Raw genomic sequence first — 18592 nt, 5'->3', positions numbered from 1 at the left:
CTTCAGTCCCCTCTCATTCTGACTTAATGGTAAATGGACTGATTCTTGTATAGTGCTTTACTACTCTACCTGAACACTCAAAGCACTTTACACAACTTGCCTCATTCACCCATTCACACAAGCACTTTTTTATATGCTTTTCAACTTAAGTGTTTCTATCTGCCCAAGAATATCCTGCTCTTGGGAGACTGGAGTAGCCGGGAATCAAACCACCAACCTAGCTGACCTCCTCCTACTAACTCCTGAGCTACAGCCACCCTGTTTAATCATTGTTATATCTGCTGTTATGGTTTCTCCTTTCTTCACACCTTCAGGTTTTTGGGTGCACACATGGAAGGGGGTGGAAGTAGCAGAACACAACAGTACTGCTAAATATAAAATAATGCAGATGCCCAGTCACAAAACAAAATCAGCACTTAATCCGTGTATTTCATTGTGTCCAATCAGAAACACACCAGAGACCAGGTATTTAACTGATTACTGGTTTCTATTTTAGGAAACTCTCAGTAGGCAACTATTTGCTAACATGTTGCAGAAATGCAATCAGTCCAAATGACACACACTGCTGCTTTGATGTGCAACCCTCGTATCAGAGAAGGATAATGGTAGCTGCATGATCGCGGTGAAGATTAAAAAATGAGTGAATGTGCAGTGTGCTTACGTGACAGCCTGCACAGACAGAGAGAACCCCTCTGTCACAAGAAGGTACTGACAGAGCATGAGAAATAGCGCGATGATACGACTCCGATTGATTTCTGCATTTAAAATGAACCGTTTCAATATTATTTGTGCTCTCGGAGCAATATGCAAATGTCCCGTAATTGGGAATTAGCTCTGGGCAAATGTTTGTGTGTCACATTAATTTCAACAACTCCCCTAAGAAAACACTATTGGAACACTGCTAAGAAACTGTGAACATAACCATACCTGAGGATGGACATTAATATACTTTGAATTTAAAACCACCATTTGGTGTACATTTAAAAATGTTTCATTTAGACGACTTCATGCTCACACACATGCCACGTGAAAACACAGGTGCCGATGTGCACGTTCAGAGCCGTGCAGGTTCCCAGTCTCTATAAGTGTGCCATCCTAAGCCTCATAATTATCCCACATCCACCAGCCATTAATCAAAGATGCAAGCTGATTGTTTTGGAATCAAAGAGCCCGGACCTTGTGATGTTTAAAGACAGACGATCTTTTCTTGCTGACGAGAAGCATTAAGGATGGATAATGACGAGCAAGAGTGTTATGTGCAGCTCTAGGAGGCCCCTGACTCCTCTGACTGTGACTTTTAATTACACCTGCTCAGAAAAGATGTTAAGAGAGAAACTCAAAGAGTCCATCGTGGAATGCTTGTTTGTTCTCTGATAACATCTGAGCAGTGTGACAGATGCTCCTTTCATGTCTGCTCAGGTTCACTTTTACATTCCTGTAACATATTGGATGAAAACGAATCTGTCAAAACTCCCCTTTGTTGTCAAATAGTTGTATCAGGCAGTGTTGCTCCTTGCCTACACTGACTTTCTCACCTTCAGCTGTTCCAGATCAGGTCTCTCCATGCTGACCACGGCAGTCAGCAGCTGGTCCTCCAGACCGTCTCTGGTCACTGTGAAATTTATTAAGGTGCACTGGGCCTGCAGCTCTGGCTGATAATGAGGGCTGGCAAGCTTGGTGTGTAAAATGAGACGGAAACTGGGATTGTACTCGCACTCCTTGTCTCCAATCTTTATGTACCTGTTTGTAAATCAGGAACAGAGACGTTTGATCAGTGAGGGTTTCTCAGTGAAAGTAAAGATTCTGAAACAGCACATATAACAGTGGACAATGTCATTAATGGCAAAGATCTAAACATCTGTCTTTTCTGTCTTTCATATGTTTAATACAAACAAATATCTTCAAACTGGGACACTTGTTTTTAATGAGAACCTGTCAAAAATGTCATACAACTTTTCTGCAAGGATGATAGTTTTTGACAATGCCAAACCAACTGATTTTTCTTCATGACAGATATAGTTTTAAAAAATACTCTCAAATGTATGACAGTCATTTCCTGAAAATGCTGCACATTTAAACTGCAGAAACGTAGGAAACTGTTAGGGACACAAATGACGCTCTAGTAAGCCTGAATTGTCAGTACTATATGTCCTGTAACCCTCTATGTGTATTTAACAGTGACTGAACCAGACAATATTTATAGGTGTGGCTATGCTGAGACCATTACTTACATCAGGGTGTCAACAACAGGCTTTTTTTTTTTGTTATTTTGTCATGTGGTTCACTCACTCTTTTCACTGGCTTATTTAGGCACAAGGAGGAACACCACACGCACTCTATCATAAGCTTTTTTACATAACTAACTAAAACCATGAACAGCTGTTTAAATTCTAAAGTTCCTTCAATACACTGTAAAACACTTCTTGTTTCTAGGTAAGTTGCTTTTCCTACTTCCTAATGGTAAATGGACTTGCACTTATGTAGCACCTTTCTGCTCAATTTTGAGCATTCAAAGCATTTTCTACTAAAGGTCTCCTTCACCCAATCACATACACATTCACAGAGGGATTTATCTAAACATAATCAATTTTATCCAACATTCACTTGTACACTCGCACACACCGACGGATGTATCGGGAGCAACTCAGGGCTCAGTTACTTGCCCAAGGATACTTCAACACATGGACTGGAGGATCTGGGAATCAATCCACCACCTTCCTACTCTACCACCTGAGCAGCATTTTCCCCTTATGCTTCAAAAGTATATATACACATATATGTATATAGATAGATACAGATATATGTATATAGACAGACAGACAGGCTTTGAATTGGTTTCAGCTGATTTAGTGTTAATGACATTAACAACAGGTGCACAACTAGAGCAATAATGAGAGAACACCCAAAACAGGCCACTTTTTTCCTCCCTGTCTTTTCTGTTTTTTCACTAAATGGCTAGTGTCACTGACACCACTGATAGCATGAAGCAATGTCTGGAACCCATAGAGGTTGCACAGGTAGTCCAACCAAATATGTGTCATTGCCAGAAGGTTTGCTGTGTCTCCCAGCACAGTCTCAATAGCATGGAGGAGATTCCAGCAGACAGGTAGTTACTCTATGAGGCATTAGCAGGATTGGAGGCAGGGAGTTCTTGGAAGATGAAGGAATTGATACCACTGACTTTGCCCCCACACTTGCCAGACCTAAATCCAATAGAACATCTGTGGCATATTATATTCTGGTCCATCCAACACTGTCAGATTACACCTCAGACTGTCCAGGGGGGTCAGTGTAGCCCTGGTCCAGATCTGTGTGGAGATTTCCCAGGAAAGCACACGTTGTCTCATTAGAAGCATGCCCTGATGTTGTCGGGCATGCATACAAGCATGTGGGGCTCTTCTGCTGAGCACCATTTTAAGTTGTTGCAATGAAATTTTGACCTGCTGCATAATTTTTACATGATTTCAGGAGGTCCTTCAATTCAGCTCTCTGTAAGTTGATAGTTTTCATTTCCATCAATTCCATCAAACAATATCCTTTCATTGCTAACACATTACCAAGTTAATAAATGCCACTGTCCATCTTCATTAACAAGAAATGTTATATAGTGTAATTACTGATAGAGCTCATGTATTGAATGTAATGAAGTTAAATGTATTTAAAATGTTTTTGTGTGGAAACCACAGACATAGCAAAACGGTTTATTTGGAAAGTTCTGCTAGGCTTTAACTAACACTAGATTCTCAAAGATTTACATTTATAGTTTCTATTTTTAATTTGTCATGTGGTATCAATAATTTAAAAAGGCAGTGAAAAGAAAGTGCTTGTTGCTGTGTTACATATGAGTAGAAAGTTTCCTGAATTAGATCATTGTCTGAAGCAGTGCCTTACAATGCTTCAGATGATTTTCATTCAGTGCTACAAGTATTAAGACACCTTTCAACATGAGCCTTACCTTCCCTTCTTGATGGTTTCTCTGCCAAGCAGAGGTCCAAGAACAGGATCTAGCATTTCTTCCAAGTTCTCAATCAAAACCACATCACCTGCTGCCAGCGCTCTCTCTATGGCATCTAGGTACCTTTAAGGTACAAATAACAATGAATCTATCAAAATTCTGGTTATTAAATGTCCAAAAAACCTCAGTACTGCAGTTTTCTATGAGGCTCTTACCCTCGCTGTCCGATGCGGATGACTTGCAGGTCTTCACCATATTTATTTTTGATCCACTTGATGCCCTGCAGCTGGGGGTCCACCATGAGGGGCCAGCGTTGACATGAAGTAAGAATGGTAGCATTCTCCGTGGACATCCTGTCAGCAGGTAGCCCCTCATTCTGCCATGTAGCAATGTCAGCGTCGTCAGTCAGCAATGTCAAAGGGTCCAGGTCACGCGTCACTGGGATAGGAACCTTACACATGATTTGAATTTTAATTAGTTTTTCCCAATGAACTCTTTCAATTCTTCTTCATGATGACTGACAGGTCACAAGTCACAGCAATGGTGCGATATTAAAAAGGAACAGATAAACTTTTCCCTTTAGTATTTAAATCTATGTTCATCCTCAAAAGTCGACCGGCAACTGCTGTTAGAATAAAAAACATTGTGGTTTCCATGTAGAGCAGGATTACATTTGTTGGGGACTATTTACATCTGCAAATGAATGCCCAAATTGGTAATCCTTTCTTTGGATCATTATCAATAAATTGTATGTGATTTGTCATTAAACTTTGGTTAATAGCGCAAATACTAAAAAATTTAAACAAGAAAATTAATGTTTAATAATATTAATAGAAGAGCTAAACCATCAGTGAACAGTGAACATTATTATAACGGACATGTCTCAGTCAGAGAAGCCCAACCAATGCTGACGGTGGTAGTGATAAAAAGCAATGCAACTTGTTATCTGTACTACCACTTTTTTGTATTTGTGCCTCAGGACTTCTCTGAACATTCTGCAGTGGTATTTTCAAGCACAGAAAACAGGCATTATATTGCTAGTTATGAATGAATGTCTCTACCTTCCTAGCCTGTTTTTCCCTGATTTTCTGAGTCTTACTACAGTTCAGACACAGTGACATCACAGTGACATTCCAGTTTAGTTTTTTTTTTCCTCTATTACCACTTATTTCCACTTGCGGTTTGATTTAACCACCAAAACTACGTAGTTAGGCTTGAGAAATGATCGTGTTCTGGATTAAAATATGTCTTTTAATCCTTTACTTTAAAAAAGGATGCTTAAGGGTGCCTGTTGTGTCAAAATGTGATGGTCCTGCCTGGGTGTGAGACCCATCTGTCATCGTGATGGGTGATTCATGACACCAGTGTCAGAGGACACCTTGTATTTATCTCTGAGATGCCACAGAGTTTGACTAAACAGCAGTGTTTTGTGCTGTGGGAATTAGAACAGTGTACAACAATGTACAACATAACTTTTTCTCAGTTGGGCCTCCAGGCAAACAAATGTCCAAACAGGTAAAATCTCTTTAACAACCATTATGAATAAAACGATTGATCGCTAATGAAACTTTAGTTAAAGTTTCAGGGGTAAAGTTTTACTGACCTCCAAATAAAGCCAACCTAATTTATTTTAATAGTGCTGTTTTGATCTATAATTATAGAGCATATTAGCAGATTTACATTAATTATATAAATCTGCAAAATACTTTGAAACTAAATCTTTCAATATAGCCTCAACCACACTGCAAGAGAGGTGGGCTGCTTTCCTTCGCATTTTAACAATCCAAACAGGTAGCTCAACGCAGGACTTTTACTGACATTTTAATGGGGAAATTGTAACAAAACACTGCTTTTTAGTGAGAGTTCATTTCAGCCAGTTTGCTTCACAGGTGGACTCAAATCATGGAAACACTATTAGTGGCCCAAATAGGCCAGCAGCTGCCCAGTAATGGAACATTTACCAGTGCCATTACAATTTGCAAGCAATAATAAATAGATAAACAACACTATATAAAATTTTATAACTGCAGTTGTTAATGTGTCCTATCAGCCATGATACATGACCTAATTAATTCATAAAGTATTCTAAATGTTTTGCATAATACAAACCAGTTGTAACTGCTGAGTAAGCATTAATATCCCTTAAGTCTGGTTTTTTTTTTTTTTTTTTACAAAAGCTACTTATATTTACTCAAGTTATATTATTAATCATTTAAATTTGAACCATTTTATAAAATATATATAAGGTTTTCTAAAGTGCTAGCTACAAAAATAAACTGAACAGATTTCTGTTTTTTACGCTGTACATTTAGCTGTGGGCAAAATTCCTAAAGTCCTGACATCACTAGCAAACAATAATTACATGCAGAGATAGAGAAAGACCAACAGGGCCGGTTGCAGATTCATTTCTGTGTTACATCTCAGTCAGATTTACAAATAAAGGTTTTCAAAGACTTCTGTGAGAGTCACAATTCTTGCAGTTTGGCTAATTCAAGTTGAAATAACACATAATGAACCCACCTTCAGCTGACTGAGATAAGGCCTCCAGGTGCTGTCCATAAGCTGGACCCTGTAGCGCTTGGTAAAATATCCTAGGTAGGAGATGAAGGTGGTGATGAGGAGAACATCTCCACACAGAGTCCTTTCCTGCTTCTTGAAGTTCTCTACAGCCTCTGCCCAGCGAACATTCTCTGATGCTAGACCACCCACCTAAACAGAAAATAGCAACAGACCATTTTTTAAGTTTTTTTTTTTTCATTTTTCCCAATGAAATATACGTCATTCCATCATCTTCCTCAAAGCCATTGTGGAAAAAAGAATCAAAATCAAATGATGCCTGCTGCTGCCAAGGTGCCAAACCATAATTTAGGGAAATCTCCAGAACAATGCCTTGCTACCTTTGAGTTGTTTTTTTTATTATTATTATTTTTAGGTTTAAACACTCTCTGCTTGTGCACCTACACCACTACTTTTTACTTTTTAGCAATGACCCAGTGTGCCTCCAGGGATCAATAAAGTTCACCTTAATATCTTATGTCCTCTAAACTTCAGAGGACGCACGCATTAACACAGACTGCAACTTCTCAGTGCACATCACAGAAATACCATGCACTTCAGCAAGTTGACTGCATTTGCACTGACATTTTGGATTCACTAGGCAATAAGCACAACCTCAACCTCCGTTTGTTGCTTCTGTCAGGTCTTTTAGAAGCTTTCTCTGAATAATTTAGATTATCATACTAGCATTGTCAACATTCATCTTTGCATTTTGCTGCTGTAAGCAGGAGATTTACAAACCAAAAGATGATTACAGGATTTATGTGTATATGTGAATATATATATATGTATATATGTATGTGAATGTATTGTGGACCTAAAGGCAGAGACAACCACACTAACATGGGGCAAATATACAGTCAGGTCCATAAATATTGGGACATCGACACAATTCTAACATTTTTGGCTCTATACACAACCACAATGGATTCCAAATGAAACGAACAAGACATGCTTTAACTGCAGACTGTCAGCTTTTATTTGAGGGTATTTACATCCAAATCAGGTGAACAGTATAGGAATTATGACAGTTTGTATATGTGCCTCCCACTTCTTAAGGGACCAAAAGTAATGGGACAATTGGCTTCTCAGCTGTTCCATGGCCAGGTGTGTGTTATTCCCTCATTACCCCAATTACAATGAACAAATAAAAGGTCCAGAGTTCATTTCAAGTGTGCTGTTTTCTTTTTGAACCTGTTGCTGTCAACTGCCAGGATGAGATCCAAAGAGCTGTCACTACCAGTGAAGCAAGCCATCATTAGGCTGAAAAAAACAAAACAAACCCATCAGAGAGATTGCAAAAACATCAGGCGTGGCCAAAACAACTGTTTAGAACATTCCCAAAAAGAAGGAACGCACTGGTGAGCTCAGCAACACCAAAAGACTAGGAAGACCATGGAACACAACTGTGGTGGATGACCAAAGAATCCTTTCCCTGGTGAAGAAAACACCCTTCACAACAGTTGGCCAGATCAAGAACACTCTCTAGGAGGTAGGTGTATGTGCGTCAGAGTCAACAATCAAGAGAAGACTCCACCAGTGTGAATACAGAGGGTTCACCACAAGATGTAAACCTTTGGTGAGCCCCAAAAACAGGCAGGCCAGATTAGAGTTTGCCAAACGACATCTGAAAAAGCCGTCGCAGTTCTGGAACAACATCCTATGGACCAGATGAGACCAACATCAACTTGTACCAGAGTGATGGGAAGAGAAGAGTATGGAGAAGGAAAGGAACTGCTCATGATCCTAAGCATACCACCTCATCAGTGAAGCATTGTGGTGGAAGTGTCATGGCGTGGGCATGTATGGCTGCCAGTGGAACTGGTTCTCTTGTATTTATTGATGATGTGACTGCTGACAAAAGCAGCACAATGAATTCTGAAGTGTTTCGGGCAATATTATCTGCTCATATTCAGACAAATGCTTCAAAACTCATTGGACGGCGCTTCACAGTGCAGGTGGACAACGACCCAAAGCATACTGCAAAAGCAACCAAAGAGTCTTTGAAGGGAAAGAAGTGGACTGTTTTGCAATGGCCAAGTCAATCACCTGACCTGAATCCGATTGAGCATGTATTTCACTTGCTGAAGACAAAACTGAAGGGAAAATGCCCCAAGAACAAGCAGGAACTGAAGACTGTTGCAGTAGAGGCCTGGCAGAGCATCACCAGGGATGAAACCCGGCGTCTGGTGATGTCTATGTGTTCCAGACTTCAGGCTGTGATTGACTGTAAAGGATTTGCAACCAAGTATTAAAAAATGAATGTTTGATTTATGGTTCTTATTCTGTCCCATTACTTTTGGTCCCTCAAGAAGTGGGAGGCACATTTGCAAACTGTTGTAATTCCTACACCGTTCACCTGATTTGGATGTAAATACCCTCAAATAAAAGCTGACACTCTGCAGTTAAAGCATGTCTTGTTCGTTTCATTTGGAATCCATTGTGGTGGTGTATAGAGCCAAAAATGTTAGAATTGTGTCGATGTCCCAATATTTATGGACCTGACTGTATATATATATATATATATATATATATATATATATATATACACACACACACACACACACACACATACATATATATATATATATGTATTAGGGGTGCAACAATACTCGTATCGATATTGAACCGTTCGCTACAGTGCTTTCGGTTCGGTACGCATGTGTATCGAACAATACAAAATTTTTAATTTATTTTATCAACTTTTCTTCTGACATGCTGCCTGTGTCGAGAGCTCAGTGGATCTGCGTTCGACTTATCCGCCTAGGCTGCACTGTCGAGGGCAGATCCACTGAGCGCAGCGCTAGCTAGCGAGACAGAAGTTGCTCGTTGCAACATGGCAAATTGAACCTCCCCCACCCTAATTCAGATCTGGCGTTTGGAACTATTTTGGTCTTCATGTGAAGTATGACCCTGAAGGTAAGCGCGTCATGGACAAAAGTAAAACAGTATGTCGGATGTGCCACGCAATGCTCAATTACATTGGTGGGAACTAGTGCGTTAGCGCAGTTAGCTTGTTAACGTGTTGACGCCGTCCAGCCCCACGCACGGGGCGATCCGCGGTAGCTCGTTAACGGAGATTTGCCGTGTTGTGGCGTTAACGTCATTTCAACGAGATTAACGCTGACAGCACTAGTGGGAACACAATGAATATGACTGCACATTTACGCCGACATCATCCTAGTGCGAAGACAAGTGGAAGCAGACAAAAACAGCAAGCACGCATGCTACAAACTTTACCCGAGTCATTTAGACAGCCGTTAGCACATGATTCTCCTTATGGGGACCTGATATGTTTAATATGCTGCTGAGAATATAGCCCAGAAGAAGCTATAGTATAGCTTTTATTTTGGAAAGAGCCTTTTCTCTGTAATAAACTCTCTTTTTCCAAAGATGAGTGATTTCTCGATCAGATAGATTTATTACTTTGTTGTTTCAGCAACATTAAATTTAAAAACTGTACTTTTGAGTTAAAATATATATTTTATAATTTTAATAAATGACAAATTAAAAAGACATGAACATTTTTTTGTATCGAAAAAATATCGAACCGTGACACCAAAGTATCGAACCGAACCGTGAATTTTGTGTATTGTTGCACCCCTAATATATATATATATATATATATATATATATGAATCTTGGTAAATTGTCCCAAGATAAATATATTAATCTAAGTCAAAGTTATAGACACACTTTCACACTGGGTTAATTAACATTTGTCCTAGCAGTTTTTCCAAAGACTAATTGGAATAAAGTTCCAGTTAACACTTTAAGTTCTGTCATCATTGGGGACGATTTGATTAAATTATCCTCCAAAGTGTTGGCAACCTAGGAACAAAGAAAATAATAATTACTGAGTTGCAAAATTAAATTCATTTATAAAAAGTCTGGTTGACCTTCTCCAAAATATCAAGTTATAGTCACCACTTGTAATGACTCAGCTCTCATATTTGAACTACTATTAATCACTTTATCCATTTTAACCACCCTTATTAAACAAGCAGCACGATATATAAGTGACAGATTTTTAAAGGAGGCTCTTTGTCTGCAGACAATTTTGAATACACATTTGAGACGGTCCCTATCTTGTGTATTATTCAAGGTGGCAGCTTTTCAAATCAAATCATGGAATAGACACCTGTGCAATATCAGACCATTTGTCTTATTCTGCAGTGCACAAAATCTTTGCAGAAGACTGGATGAAACGTTATTTATAAGGATAAAGATGTCTAGCATTTTTTTAGCCTGTCAGTAAGTTGTGTCTCCATTACTGAATAAAGCCTTAGCTTCTAGCAGTTTAATTTTGCAGTACTTAGATAAGTATCATGTGAATTGCTCCTAAGACAGAAGGAAATGTCAGAATCTTCTGATGAAGCCTTAAAAGCAGGTTGTCTGTAATGACTCAGAAAAGCAGTTGTGCTACATGACAAATCAGCAGGATAAATGATGGTAATATGGTCAAATAAACTAATTACTCTTTTTACTGGAAAGTGCCATTACATGCCTTGAATCTAATTTCAACAGGCCAAACTGTGCAAGGTGCCTTGCTGGGCCCAGACTATCAAGCCCTCTAGTCAATGACTGAACAACAGTGCCGGGAGCAAATGTTCAATATGATGCAGTCAGTCCATGATTGGTTGTCATCCATGCTTCCCTCCCAAGCAGCTCCACCTCACCTCACATGATATTACCTGATGCATGTGTGTTAAAAAAGATTCTCTGTCTTTACAAGCTTTGGTGGACTTTGGCCCTGAGCAGTAGGCACAGATTTTTTCTTTTATTGGTGAGTATTCACTCATCAATCCAAATCATTAAATTCAGGTGTTCCAAGCACTTCCATCACCACAGATGTATAAAATGTATAATCAAGCATTAGGGCAGAATGGGTTGCTTTCAGGAGCTCAGGAGTGTCACCATTGTGCTGCTGTTGGTGGTATTAAAACAAACTAGAAGCGGAATATCAGCAACTCAGCCACGGAAACTGGTGCAGAATTCACCAAGTTGCTACAGACCTTTAAATTTCATGTGGCCTTCAGATTAGCTCAAGAACAGTGGCACAAGAATGCAGAGAGCTTTATGGAATGGGTTTCCATCTGTTCAAAACCATTAGAGAGCATCGCTGACAAGTCCCTTGAGTGCTTCAAAGCCTCATTGTTATCACAAAAACGTGTGATTTTGAGTTCCATCTGTAACCTTCCGAGGGTACGTCGGCGAAGGTGGACAGATGAAGGCTGACCCAAAGAAAATCAATGCAGTAGCTGATTGCCCCACTCCAAGTTTTGCCGATGCTTTATATGTGACTAAAGCCACACCCTTGCCAGACTTTCCTCCTCAAAAGTCTCCTTTGTTTGGGCCCAGGAAGCAGGGTCAGGCTTCCAAGAGAGATTTTCATCTCTGCTCAAGTTCTGATCAAACTAGTGATTCTTTTGAGAAACAGGATCACCAACTGAGACACTCAAAACATTTCTGTATAATTCTATTTTATGTTAGTTATCTTGGGGAAAACAAAAATGTAGTTTTTAATCTTATTTTGTTAAACATTTGCGACCTTGATGGACAGTGTTGGTCGTCTGAAAAAGTAACATATCTTTTCCATTTATTTATACCAGTGGGACCACAATGGGGATTTCTGTCAATCATGTGTTATTATTAAATCATAAAACGGCACAAAAAGCCACAAATAAATTGAAATTTATAACATTAATACTCTGTATGTACTCTGCAGCAATCCTATTTTTTCCCAAGACTTTCACGAGGAATTCAAGTCTGTATATGCAGTTGGTAGAATAACTACAGCATGAAATAGCAAAAATTTCAGGCCTTCATTCATTTCTGGCCCAAATAGCTTCTATGCTATCTCATATGGCATCAGCTCCTCTTTTGATTGTATTATCAGATTAAGAAACTTTTGATATAGACATTGGCGTCACCTGTCATTTCTTTTATTTCATTTTAAATCTATTTCCTCCCGATAATTGATGGTGAAGAGGATGTGGCTGGCCTCTTCAGTCAGTGCTTCTGATATCATTTTATGTGTGTTAGGCATAAAATCTTTGAAAACCACTGGCCTACACCACAGACAAGAAAGAACCTGTAACCCAGGTACCCAGCAAGAAAGGTGCTGACAGTTGTAACCTCAAAATAAAAAATATGATACAAATAAGGCTTAACTGATTAAAAGTGTCTTAGTCTAAATGCTACTAATCAAAGATAAGACAAAATCAACATCAGATTTAAAATGCAGTATTGCAGTGTGCACACATCTGTAACTATGTAAGCATCCTGTGACAGGAAACAGAGTGTATTTGTTTGTGGTAGTGGCTAGCTGAGTCTGCTGTTGCCCTCCTCACCAGACGGTTAGCCAGGGAAATGGTGTGCGCGGTTGATTCTGCTTCCTGTTGGCACTTGAGCTTGTCTGCAGTGGCCTTCTCAAACTTGGCTGTGAGCTTGGCCAGGTTCTCATTAAGGTGCTGATAGGCCACAAACACACACACAAAAACAGAGAAAAAATTGGCACTTGTTAAAGTACAGTGTGGTCATAACGAATCCTAAGAGACAGAGATTAAAGACAGTCAAAGTGTTTCTATGAAAGAAACTTAGGAGTGTGTAGAAAGTTGGGTAAAACTTATCATTAGTCCCACTATGGATTTATTTGGCATATGGAAGCAATTAGCGCAAGGACAAACAGGATTAATCGGTGGAGAGGCACACAGGTTCAGTAGATTAGTTTGAGGATTGCTAATTCCCCTTGGCTCCGAAGCCACTCTCCACTCAAGCGATCTGACTGAGGGCTTGAAAAATGACAGCGAGAAGTCACGCTGGATCTTATTAATAGTCGTCACTCTGCACTCTGCAGGTTTTGATGTAAGCAGCAAAAGCTGCTGCAGCGTACCAAACCCAGTGCTCTGCTGGGGCTGTCTGATGCGCTGAATGTCAAACGCCACTGAGAAACAATTATTTACAGCTGCTTTTATCAATAGGGTTTTTAGGCTGACAGATTTGGTTTTAGATTAATGAACTGCAAAAGCTTTTAAAAGCACTTGCAACAGCTTTGTATTGATGAAATGCTGTCGGTAGATCATTGCTGGAAGAACGTATGTGTCAACTGTCACTCAAGCGTTGGAAAAATAATTCTGAACTTTTGCTTATGGCTTCCAGTTGTTTCTATTTTATTTCTGTAGCACCAAATTCTTATTATAACTGCATATCTTCAGGTGATGGAGTTGTTGATCCTCACTGATGTCTCACGAATCTTTTATAGTGAGGTGCTGAGGATTTCTGACTTTTATAAGTCATTTTTCAACTCTCAGTCTCTTTTAAGTTTTAATACTTTTTTGCGCGTGTCACTGCGTTTGTGTCAAAGAAATGATAAGGCAGAAGACAAGAACATGCCTTCAAAGAACAGTACTCCTTTCTTTAATAAAATGGTAATGCAATTTCAAAGAATATATCCTCTGGATTTTAGATATTGAAATTGTCTTCTTTTGAAACAGATACTTGTCAGGCAACAAATAAACTTTTCATTTCCTGTAGTCTCAGTTCAGTGCAGTGGCTTACATTGATTTTGCTTTTGATGGCGGCGAGCTTCTCTTGTGCAGCCGCCAGCTCTGCATTGGCCTTGCTTAGAGCCTGACGCTTGGGCTCCACCTCGCAGTAAACCTCGTAGAACTTGACGATGTTTAAAACCCAGGAGCACAGACCCGCCGCTGCATATGACTTGGACGCCACCAGATCTGGCTGGAACTCTGGATCCTGGAGAAAAAGATATACATGCTGTCACATCCTGCTTCCAAATTCAAAATGCCTTAATAATTTCTCAGGCTGATAGCAAATATCCTGAAAATGATAACATAAAATTCATATTAAATTTTGGTTAAAATGCAGTATAAAATGTCTTTCTGTGTAATAATGTCAGGAGAGCTGTGTGGTATAGTTGCAGGCTTAACACTGTTGCTGATGTGAAGTGAGAGAGAGTAATAAATGATTTACCACGCTTGGACATTAGCAGGCGTCTCACATACATTAGCTAGCTTATACTTTGTCTGCAAAACATACAGACGAAGATACACAGTTCTACATCAACATCAGTTGATGAAATAATTCATCAGCAACTACGTGGTAATGATGGTAGAAAATTCATGACCCAACTCATAAGCATGAGAGGCTAACAAGGATATAGCTAGCTGTTTCTTTTCTTGGAAAATCTTTGATATAGCTGCTACCTCTGTCATTTAAATGTACACCAAGAATGAATATCAATTTACAAATTAGTTTGTTATTGCAAAAAGAAGTGCTGACATATTTTTGTTTATTATATTCCTTTGGCACAGTCCTTTCATGTTATCCTGTGTAATTTGATCCGCAGCAGCTATTTTGGCTAAAGGATACAGGATATTATTGGATTCTCAAACACACAGTGTCAAAAGCTAATCAGTGATAATGAAAGTAAAATCATTTGGTGCACAGGCAGTTGGAAATGAACTTCTATGTATTTTTTAGACACAACATTAGCCAACGTTAGAGAGCCGATCCAGTGAAGCTAGCAACAAGTTTGAGCTCCGTGTGCTTATGGTCATGGTTTTTCTCAGTTTGAACTATTTTACCTGTTTTTCCAAAATAATTATTTTTTTCATAAGGTACAGAGATTAATTTCAGTTCAACAGTTTCAGGAAATGAGTTCCTACATAGTGAACTTAAGCTGCACTTTACCTTTATTGGCCACACTAACATACCTCATGTTTGCTTCACTGAACTTCATCATCAGGGTGGCTGTTAAATTTGTAATGCTTAATTTACTAGCTGATTTTCTCTCTTTGCCATTTCAACACTTGGCAGCCATAATGTGCCATTGTCATTATAATCACACCCCTACTAAATTTATGACTTATTAGTTGAGCTTGCCATGCGGCAGACATTGCACTCTGAACAGTGTTAGCAAGGACTTCAATGAGTAAGGGCTAATTGAACACTTACCTGCAGGTAAGGCTGAATGGCCTTAAGGCAAGCCTCTGGGATCTTTTCCTTGTTGAAGTTAATCAAAGAGTCCAGGAATGTGTCCACTTTGGCCATCATTACCTTTGCAGCCTTCCAGCTGCGATCCTTTGGGACTTTGCCACCAGGTGCCATCAGGACCATGACTGCTGCTGTGACGTTGGTCACTGCTGCCACTGGAGAGCCAAATGACTTCAGCTCAGTCAAGTTGTTCTGATGTAGGGAAGACAGACAGAGTCATTAATGAAAAATGAAAGCTGTGATCGAATTGAGTTTGTATAAAAGTACTTGTCTGTGGTCTTCTGGGGGGAAAAGAGAGAAAGTGGAAAGGATTAGAATAAAGACAGAAGAACCTGTGCTGACTCTGAGAAGACAACAGAGAATTCTAATTAGGGCATCTTTAGAGAGCTCTAAGCAGTGATTGAACTGTCTGTTCTGCTTGTTTGAACAGAGAGCACCTTTAAACACAGAGGGTGTTTTTGAATATCCCCCAGGATGCTCATAAACCTACATGGGATGCAAGGATAAAGTAAAATGTCTGCAGAACACAGAGAAGACATTATTTTGGGGAAGACCTGGCTAAATCCTATGACTAAATAATGTCCTATACAATTCAAGGCTTGTGTGGACGTAAGTTATTCCACTGAAGCTGGGAAAATGAAATCAAACAAATAAAAAAGACCTTAACCAAGCAGGAAAATTATAAAGTATGAAGTAAATCAATAAGTTACAGCAGGGGACAAGAGAGTAACTGACCTTATTGAGAGTGTTAAGGGCATCCTGAGCAGCAAGCAGGGCTGGTTCGGCTTTAGCTAAGTCTTCTTCACAGTCTCTCTGTTTGCCACTGACTACCACAGCAATGGCAGCCACTTTTTTTTCTTCTTCATCAGCCACCGCCTTCTCTTTGGACACCTTCTCAGTTTCTATCCCAACCTCCTGGGGCCAGCACACAGAATTTATTGCTAGGTTAACATGTAAAGTGGCTTAATAAACACAACTACTCTTTAATTAAGCAAAACTGGTATTTTAAACTGTAAAAAGACAAATCAAAATTCCAAGGCATAAGACACTGTAAACTGAGAACAAAGAATGCTCTGAGAAACAAAATGCAGGATGCTGGCGTTTTTTCTTCCGACTAATTTGACACTGAGGTTTAAGCCTAACTTTCTCCGAATATCTAATATTTTACTGAGCAGTTCCAGGCAAGACTAGAAATCCATCCGTAGATAGGGATGCTGCTTCTGATATGACAGCCTAGTGCTTAATTAAGATTTATTTAACATCATATTTCATTTCTTTAAGCACTACCAGAGAAATATGCCCCAAAACACAGATGAGTGTTTTGGGTTTTTTTCTTGAGGTGCTGGTGTTATATATGTTCTTGCCTGTATAAGCTTGTCAGCATCCTCATTCTTCTGCTTGAGTTCCACTTCTTGAGCAGCCAGCTTGGCCTTGAGGTCATCCACCTATCAGAAGATGAGACACCGGAGAGCGGGAGGTCAGGAGGATTTGCCTGGATGAAGATCTGGATAAATGAGATCTTCAGCGAGTCAAATCCTTGTTCAATGGACGAAGCAGTACAACAAATTTCTGACAGTAGTATATGCTAAGAGTTACAAAGAGATGAGTGCCTACCAGCAAATCTGTAGGCAAGAAACGAGATTTTTTAAGAATGAAATTGAACAGACCAGCATTTATATGGAGTTTCTCTATTCTTACTGACCACTGATCTCTGTATTGCTCTCTTCCACAGCGTGTCTTTGTCCTGTCTTCCTCCCCTCACCCCAAAGAGGTTTCTTCCTGTTAAAAGGGAGTTTTTCCTTCCTGCTGTCACCAAAGCACTTGTTATAGGTGATTGTCTGGTTGTTGGGGTTTTCTCTGTTTTCTTTGTATTATTGTACGATGTTGACCTTACAATATAAAGAGCCTTGAGGCAACTGTTGTTTTCATTTCGCTCTTAATAAATTAAATTGAACTGAACTGAATAGTTTAAATCCGTGAGGAAAGCTTTTAGTATAGGCCTGTACAGGATTCACACCCAATACTACAACCTGGCTGTGATTACAAATAGACAGAGTCACTGCGGTGCATGCTGAAACACCTCTGACCTGCAAAGATATAAAATGTATCAACCACCACAATGAAACCATCAGCTTAATATTGCAAAGGTCCCCCCTCAGACCATCCAGTTATTGATCCATCCAGTTCACCAGCTTCAGCTTTTTTAATGTTAAAATAGACATCCTAACACCACAAACATGATACTAGCATCAGTCTATTTCTCCAAAAAAGAGTCACTGCTGAGATGTTGAACTGTACATTTAATTAAAACATGAAACAGTCTCCAGTTTACATAAGTTGAAAGGAAAAAAGTAACACAAAGATTAAGATGAAGGGAACAATGGCTTGAGCACAGAGGCGGGCTACTGACAATAATCTATTTCTGTTTTGTTAAATGGTCTTGCAATCAGTGTGCATATCATTAAGACTAATGAATCTGTCACTATCACCTAACTGAATCTCTCAAGTAGTTTTGAAGGACTGATCATTTTGTTTTTGTTGTTTGCATCATCGTTGGATCTTCATTATTAATACGACTGCTGATTGAGCTCAAAAGCATCTTAACTGAAAGCTAAACATCTCAGTTCTTCAAGGCAATAAATATGATTCTGTGTCTTATGAGAGTCAAAAAAATATGCTTCACAAAGGACACTAAACATTTGCAGATACTATTTTGTGCCCTATAGGATTGTGCCATGGGTCATGCATGTGACCTTTTACCATTACTGTAAAACTGTCCAAGCAGATAAAGGGAGAAACAAGAGATGAACGGCATGCATAGTTTGAAAATATAAAAGCTTTAGGACTGGAGCTGCTATCAGCGCACAGACACACACACACACACACACACACACACATAAATGAATAGACCAAAGACGATCATAAAGAGAAATTAAAGCTGTTACAAACTCCTCATAACTCCCTGACAACTAGGGCTCTACATTAACGTCCGACTCCATCAAAACATTGCACTGGGGAAATAAAAACAGACTGTTTTTCATGCTTGTCTTTCAGCTAATTAACAAA

The 18592-nt window shown here is 39.3% G+C and overlaps 1 protein-coding gene across 1 annotated transcript in view; it reads right to left on the bottom strand.

Annotated features, from left to right (window-relative positions):
* The window catches only part of dnah9 (dynein, axonemal, heavy chain 9), a 160965-nt gene that overhangs the window by 43437 nt on the left and 98936 nt on the right, over positions 1–18592 (bottom strand). Inside the window, exons 55-63 of the mRNA XM_063482191.1 lie at positions 16891–16971; positions 16262–16441; positions 15488–15718; positions 14072–14266; positions 12865–12984; positions 6476–6664; positions 4171–4406; positions 3956–4078; positions 1536–1740 (exon numbers count right to left, since the gene is read on the bottom strand). Of these exons, the coding sequence (XP_063338261.1) occupies positions 1536–1740; positions 3956–4078; positions 4171–4406; positions 6476–6664; positions 12865–12984; positions 14072–14266; positions 15488–15718; positions 16262–16441; positions 16891–16971 (1560 nt within the window). The remainder of the gene's footprint in view (positions 1–1535; positions 1741–3955; positions 4079–4170; positions 4407–6475; positions 6665–12864; positions 12985–14071; positions 14267–15487; positions 15719–16261; positions 16442–16890; positions 16972–18592) is intronic.

Source organism: Pelmatolapia mariae, linkage group LG8 (assembly GCF_036321145.2).
Source record: "Pelmatolapia mariae isolate MD_Pm_ZW linkage group LG8, Pm_UMD_F_2, whole genome shotgun sequence".
Classification (NCBI taxonomy): Eukaryota; Metazoa; Chordata; class Actinopteri; order Cichliformes; family Cichlidae; genus Pelmatolapia; species Pelmatolapia mariae.
This window is presented reverse-complemented; position numbering and strand designations above follow the sequence as displayed.